A 7421-nucleotide genomic window follows, 5' to 3' on the forward strand; every position below is an offset into this window, starting at 1 on the left:
CCGCAACTCGGGGAACAAATTGGAAGCATACGTGTTGATGAAGGAGAAATGGCAGGTACGTGTGCATTTCCATTTAGAAGCGAGTGAAAGCCACCATGGGCTCTTATGATATTCATCATAATGTTGAAGTAATGGTTAGTCACGTCGCTGCAAAAGTTCTCCAGTTCTAGAAGTCTCAAACGGGTAGTTAGCATATCATCGTGGCAGGAAGGATAGCTTGCCAGAACTCTGCACACACGTCATTGTTCTCCCGGACAAAAACAATGTGCACCGGAGATACCACGAACTACGAATAAAAGGCCAACTGCTTCATCTCGAACGTCATTTCGCAACGCGTGCGCATGTTCCTGATCCCCGTTCCCTTCAGAATGTCGATAAGCCATATGGCGTTGACTGCAGGGACAAAACACATCGTTGGATGCACATGGTAACTACGTTTTGCCTTGCATTTTTTTCTTTCTTTTTGGAAGAACAAGTGTTCCTCCAGTGGGCTGGCCTTGGTTAATTTAGTCTGGCCTAGCCCATCACTGACGTGCTGCACCACGTTTTTCCATGCCCCCGTCCGTCTCGTCTGGCCGAGTCTCCGGCCATTAGAAATTGGCAGAGAATAAAATCGCTCTCGACAATCCAGCCACTCGCCCAATGAAAACCGATTGCTTGCTCGTTCAACGGCAAAAAAGAGAGAAGAAAAGAGGCCATGGTGGCTTCATCCCCTCACCAAATCCACAGCCCCCCGGCTCTGACTCAACCCCGTTCGCCCATAAGTAAAGCCACCCTCTCTCTCTAGCCGGCTAGCCCGCGCTCTCCCCCTCTCCGCGGCACGCACCATCACTCCATCAGACGACCCACGTACCACGTACCAGGAGGCAAGAGGAAGGAGGGAGGGCCCAGCGAAGCGACCGAAGCTGCACGCGGGCGCCATGTCACTCCCCGGCCGCCGCAAGTCGTCGCTGGCCGGCGCCGGCGGGGGTGCGGGCGCCGGGCCGTTCGACACGCTCGGCGCGAAGCACGGCGCGCCGCGCAAGGGCGGGCGGCTGCCAGTGTACGTGGCGGGCGTCTTCTTCGTCGTCTTCGTCATCGTCATGTACGGCGAGGACATCCGGTCCGTCACCCTCGAGCCGTTTGCCCGCGGCGTCGGGCCCGTCAGGCAGCAGGCGGTCGTCGTCTCGGACGCCGGCCGCGCCGCCGCCACCCCGCGGCGGGACGTGCTCTCTTCTTCCTCCACGGGGAAGAAGACCGTCGCCCCCCGGCGCGACGTGATCGCTTCTCCGGAGAGGCCCGTCCCCGTGGCGCTGCCGCGCGACGACGGAAGAGAGAGGCCGGGGCACGCCGCGGCGAAGACAGAGACGGCGCCCGAGCAGGCGATCCGGAAGGTCACCGCCCCCAAGGTGAAGAAGCCGAAGAAAGCGAAGAGGCCGAGGCGGCTGCGGCCGGCGAGGAAGACGGTGGCGGCGGGGGCCGTGCTGGGGTCGCCGGAGACGTGCGACCTGTCCAAGGGCGAGTGGGTGTTCGACAACGCGAGCTACCCGCTGTACCGCGAGGAGGAGTGCTCGTTCCTGACGTCGCAGGTGACGTGCATGAAGAACGGCCGCCGCGACGACAACTACCAGAAGTGGCGGTGGCAGCCCAAGGACTGCGACATGCCCAGGTGCGTTTCCGCTCGTCGCTCGTTCCGGCGACGACTACCCGATCACGCCGGCGATCGCCATGCATGCCCGAAATTGGGTTGGACGCGCATGCATGCTCAGGCGGCGAGCTTGTTGAAACTGCAGGTTCGACGCGAAGGTTTTCATGGAGAGGCTCCGGAACAAGCGGTTCATGTTCGTGGGGGACTCGCTGAACCGGAACCAGTGGGAGTCGATGGTGTGCCTGGTGCAGTCGGCCGTGTCGCCGGACAAGAAGTACGTCACCTGGGAGGACCAGCGGGTCGTCTTCCACGCCTGGGTGAGTAGCACAAAACAATGGCCGTCCCGGCAGCATCTCTCTCTCTCTCTCTCTCTCTCTCGACCGGCCGGTTCGTGCCCCCTACGATGGAGAAGGAACCTTAGCCAGCCAGTTGGCCAACCAGCAGGGCCCACGGCTGCCGCAACGGTTTTTCAAATGTGACGTCGTACGTAGTAGTACCTGTACCGTAGCCGTAGGTGGCGGCTTAGCAAGCGCACCAACTACTTGTACTACGACGACGTACGTATTCCATCGGTATAGGGTGTCTTCTTGCGCCTTCTTGTGATCATGTCAAATAACGTCCATTTCTTATCGACAACAGGAGTTCAACGCGACGGTGGAGTTCTACTGGTCGCCGTTCCTGGTGGAGTCCAACTCGGACAACCCCAAGATCCACAGCATCCCGACCCGGATCATCGACGCGGGGGCCATCGCGGCGCACGCCCAGAACTGGCGCAACGCCGACTACCTCGTCTTCAACACCTACATCTGGTGGATGAACACCCTCAACATGAAACTCAAGTACGTCTACGTGCACAACACAACACGATCGAGAACATGCCGTGCCGTCTCGTGCGTCGATCGCCGGGGCATGCACGGTCGAAGTGGTGGTAAAACTGCATGCGCTGCGGTGACACTGATGGACTGACATGGAGGTTGGCTGATGGATGGATTGGCAGGAGGCCGGGCGGGCGGGACTGGGAGGACCATGAGGAGGTGGTGAGGATCGAGGCGTACCGGAAGGTTCTCAGCACCTGGGCCGGCTGGGTGAACGACAACATCGACCCGGCGCGCACGTCCGTCTTCTTCATGAGCATGTCCCCTCTTCACCTCAGGTACCGTACCCTACCCTGCCTACCCCCGTAGTAGTTTTCTATTCTGTTCCACTGTAGATAAGTCGTTTTTGTTCTTCTGGTGGTAGTCAGTACGCACACCTACGCGCACCTGCACCGTAGTTCCTAGGAAACGCCGAAATCTCGACACGCGCGCATGGCGGCGACGGCCAAAAAGACGAGGCCGGCAGCGCGTGGTGCGTACCGGGTGTCTGCACCGGTGCACGCGTCGGGCCGCGGCCGGGAAGTGCAGACGCGCACGGGCTGGTGGTCTAGTGCGGTTTCCGGGGCCGGACGGCGCGCGCGCGCGCGGGATTGGAAGTTGGAACGAGTCGGGCGGGCGCGTCGCGTCGAGCGGGTCGGTCGCCGTCTTGGGAGAAAATGGAAGCGACAGACAGTCGTGGCAGACCCGGTCCGGCGGCGTGCTCGCTTGAATATTCCCAGGCGACGTGGAAGTACCAGCAGGTTTTTATTTTTAGTTGCAAAAAAAGTAGGCTTCTGTTTTTTTGGGGTGATGGCGCGGTATATATCCCGTCGACGGAGCAGCCGGCCGGGTCGTGCAGCATTCTCTAGGTGCGGTGCGACTAGCAGAGCATGTACGTACTGGATGGAATGGAACACATGGCCTCACGTTGCCCACCCGCTCGTTGACCCTCTCTGTACGCATGTGGATGTGGTAGCATACTCTTGTACTAGTAGTTGGTGTAACGGATACCGTTGTACGTGTAGTTTAGTGAGCCAGTTAGGATATACGTACTTTTTTTTTGAACATGTTAGGATATACGTACTGCGCCATTAGTTTACACATGCATGGTTTGATATTCCAAACAGCGTGGTGCTATATGCTAATGCTAGTAGAATAAAGTAAGCACAGGGTACATGCACTAACCGTCTAATCTACAGTCACAAGGAATGCCACCCCACCAGTAAGGTGCATGCATAATGCCACTGCCACCGGAGTTTTCAAATAGTCCCTACTCCATTGGGATCGCCAACGGAGTATACTAGTACTAGAGTACTCCCTCTGTTTTTATTTAGTCTGCATATTAGGTTTGATTGAAGTCAAACTTTGCAAAGTTTGACCAAGTTTATAGAAAAATATATAAACATTTGCCATAACAAATATATATGATGTGAAAGTACATTCAATAATGGATCTACTGGTATTGATTTTTTATTGTATATATTAATATTTTTGTTTATAAACTTAGTCAAAACTTACAAAGTTTGACTTTGACCAAAGCTAATATGCGGACTAAATAAAAACAGAAGGAGTACTACGTATACGTAGTACTTCTGTAAACCACGGTAGCTCGGTATGCATGTCGTGACCAGCACTGCAGGGAGCAGTACAATATGCGCAAATCGTGTACGTACACGTCTTTTTAGATGCCACTTGGGGTGGAATCTACGCGGTCAAAACGATCGACGTGCGTCACAACTCGCAGCACACAAGCGGACTTGGTAAACTCCTTTACAAAAGTCCAAGGAGAAGATGCTCCTCCAATGGAGCGGGGTAGTTGCTCCCCTCTCGTTGTCGCCCAAGCAGCACTCTCAGAAATTAATAATGGAGAACTACGTACTCGATAGGACCCTAGGAAGGATACATTATACATACATGTACATGCATGGGTATGACCATGTAGTATAATTCTGCGTACCTGTCAATCACATGGACCCTCGGCCTCGGCTCAAATCATTCCGCGCACATGAATCTTAGACGGAAGCTTCCGTCGTCGCGAACGAGTCCCGGCCCCGTACATGGTGCACCAATCATGCATTCCATGCGCCAGCGACGTACTACTGGTCTCGTGTGCTCGTAACCGGCCGTGTTGGTGCTTCGTGGGACGTGGAATAGTCTTGGACGCCCCTGCCAATGATCGTTCCGAGCAGGTTCCGAGTGATCGTCCCGTGACCGCGAGTTTCGGATCTTGGAACGGACGACGCATTTTTTAGGACAAGTAGCCGGATGCGGGTAGTTCCAGCAGCGTTTTGGGGTTTTCCTTCTGCGTGGTAATCCAATTATTCCTGGCTATAAGGATCAAACAGACGGTTGTGTTGTGTTGTGTTGGTTACCTAGCGACTACCGGAGTGGCTTGATAAGGACGTGCGGTGGACATGGCCCTGGGATGACGCCTCACGAAAGCTCCCCTAAACCTTTTAGAAAAGCAGCGTGACCCCATCCTGAGATTGATGGATACTCCTATATGTTTAGTTCCCGTGAAGCAAACCACTTTGATTTGCCTTGGTGTTTTTATATAGTCAGCGATCCTATTTAGTAGTGGTAGTGTGTGAGAAGATATGGTGCAACCGGAGAAACTGCCATGGCGACCGGTGAATGCATGAGCAAACCAATCAGCTTCAGAGGCTACTAGCTATGCCACGTTATTTTGCGTGTTCAGCAATCCCGAAGTTGTTAAGTATTTTCAATCGGGATTGCGTCCACGATCGAGCGAGTTGATGAAGTCTCTGGCTAGCTTAGAGTTGGAGGCATGTCGCATCAAAAGACGTACACAGCTAAAGTTGGTCAACAACACTATTTTACGTGAAGATAGAATCACAGAACTGGATTAGAGTAGTTGGGTTGCGTGATCGACTCATGCTGCGAATCCGCTAGAGCTAGCGTGCTCCACAGAAGAAGAGTAATAGTATCAAGTTCTAGTACTATGATTATTAACTGGTTCTATAACTCTGTTGGAAATTGACTGGGGCTTTTTTTGGGTGTGAAAAACAGCCCGCAGGTGTGGGGAAACCCTAACGGGATCCGGTGCGCGAAGGAGACGATGCCGCTGGTGAACTGGCGCGGGCCGATATGGCTGGGCACGGACTGGGACATGTTCAAGGTGGCGTCCAACATCACCCGGGCGGCGGCGCCGCGGGTGCCCATCACCTTCGTGGACATCACCACCATGTCGGAGCGGCGCAAGGACGGGCACACCTCCGTGCACACCATCCGGCAGGGCCAGATCCTCACGCCGGAGCAGCAGGCCGACCCCGGCACCTACGCCGACTGCATCCACTGGTGCCTCCCCGGCGTGCCCGACATCTGGAACAGCTTGCTCTACACCAGGATCATGTCCAGGCCGGACGCCGCCACGGCTGCTCTCACGGCCAGATAGATAGATACATGTTGGGAATTTCTGTCGATTCGAAAAGTTCTTTCTTCTTCTTCTTCTTCTTCTTTTTTCTTTACATTCTTTCTGGCCTGTTTAGTTTTTACGTGTCAAATACGCCAGCTTTGTTTTCTTTCTTCTTTCGTTGGGGGTAGGTTAAGTAAGTGGAAAGAGATTAATTATATAAGGTGATACATGGCTCGTGGCCTGCCACGTGCGTGCACATATGCGCTGTAAGGGGGAGGTTCCTGCTCAAACTGTAAATTCTGAAGTCAAAGAGATGAACAGAACAGATGGTTTATAGAGAAATGGGCAGTTGCGTCCGTGCCTCCAGCTGCACTGCACAGCCGTCTTGCGGCGCCTCGATCTGTCCGCGAGCTCGTTTCTTTGGCAAGATCGACGTCGCCAGCTCTCCGGCTTATTCTCTTCTTTTCTAGGGCAGAAGATCAAAAAGGGAAGGGAGCAGGAAGCGCCTTTTGGCGATCATTCCATGGATGATTTACCTGAAAAAGGCGGGCAGCAACAAAAACAATGGGCGCCACTTGGCTGAACTTGACAGAGCTAGTAGTTAACTGACTGACGACAGTGTGCATGCAGGTCCGGAAATGTCCGGGCTGCCTTTCGCCTTCTTTCTGGCAGCAAAGCTCCCGTATCTCTTTGGCCCGGATCGGGCGTTGCGACAGGTACCGAACGTGAATCGTGGCACCAACTTGTGGTACTTTTTTTTTTAGCATCAGTACAGACACAAACGCTTATATACACGCGCATACATTCACTCCTATGAACGCATACACGCACACCCTATCCCTATGAGCACATCCGAGAGATTGAGCCGGCATATCATCTTGAGATTTACGAAGTCACGTAGACGCCTCATCGTCGACGGGAACGCCTCCTCCCACTGAAAGCGCATCGTTGGAAATCCTGAAATAAATCCAGGAATAATGCGAGCACCAGGAAAATCCAGGAATAATGCGAGCACCAGGATTTGAACCCTGGTGGGTTGAGGATGCCACTGTCCACCTAACCAACTCAACCACAGGTTGATTCGCACCAACTTGTGGTACTACAACGTAGAGAACGGAGCAGCGACGTCTCTGGCAAGTGGCTGGCGCAGGGGTAGCCCTGGTGCCTGCTATATGAGAGGCGTTGGTTTTTTTTAAAACATGGAAAAAGATTGGAAATGAAACCGAATTCGTATTCATGTCCACTACAGTTTCATGGCTGAATTGGAAATGAAACCAATTCAATACGGAGGCCTTCAATACAGACATCTAAACACAGCGTAAAGGAAGAGGTTGCAAGCAAGCAAATGGAGCTCCTCCCTAAGGTTGTGATGATCCAATCCATTAACTGTTCTTCTTTAACTTGCGTTTCCACCATCTTTGATAAGATTGTTCTAGTCCCTATCGGTGGCGGAGCTACATGGATTCTGCTGGAGGGGCCAAAAGCTAAAAAAGTTTTCATCCAAGTCCTTCTAATTTTTCCCTTCACAAATTGGTTCAAAGCTGGGGGGGGGGGGGGGGGGGGG

The 7421-nt window shown here is 53.7% G+C and overlaps 1 protein-coding gene across 1 annotated transcript; it reads left to right on the forward strand.

Moving 5' to 3' along the window:
* The first annotated feature begins 342 nt into the window (after positions 1–342).
* LOC123062487 (protein trichome birefringence-like 28) lies at positions 343–6199 on the forward strand. Its single transcript, XM_044486021.1, has 5 exons — positions 343–1648; positions 1773–1944; positions 2267–2466; positions 2625–2780; positions 5512–6199. Exons 1-5 carry the CDS (start codon positions 921–923, stop codon positions 5894–5896), a joined length of 1641 nt encoding a protein of 546 aa, XP_044341956.1. The 5' UTR covers positions 343–920; the 3' UTR covers positions 5897–6199.
* Positions 6200–7421: the final 1222 nt, after the last annotated feature.

Source organism: Triticum aestivum, chromosome 3A, assembly GCF_018294505.1.
Source record: "Triticum aestivum cultivar Chinese Spring chromosome 3A, IWGSC CS RefSeq v2.1, whole genome shotgun sequence".
NCBI classification, from domain to species: domain Eukaryota; kingdom Viridiplantae; phylum Streptophyta; class Magnoliopsida; order Poales; family Poaceae; genus Triticum; species Triticum aestivum.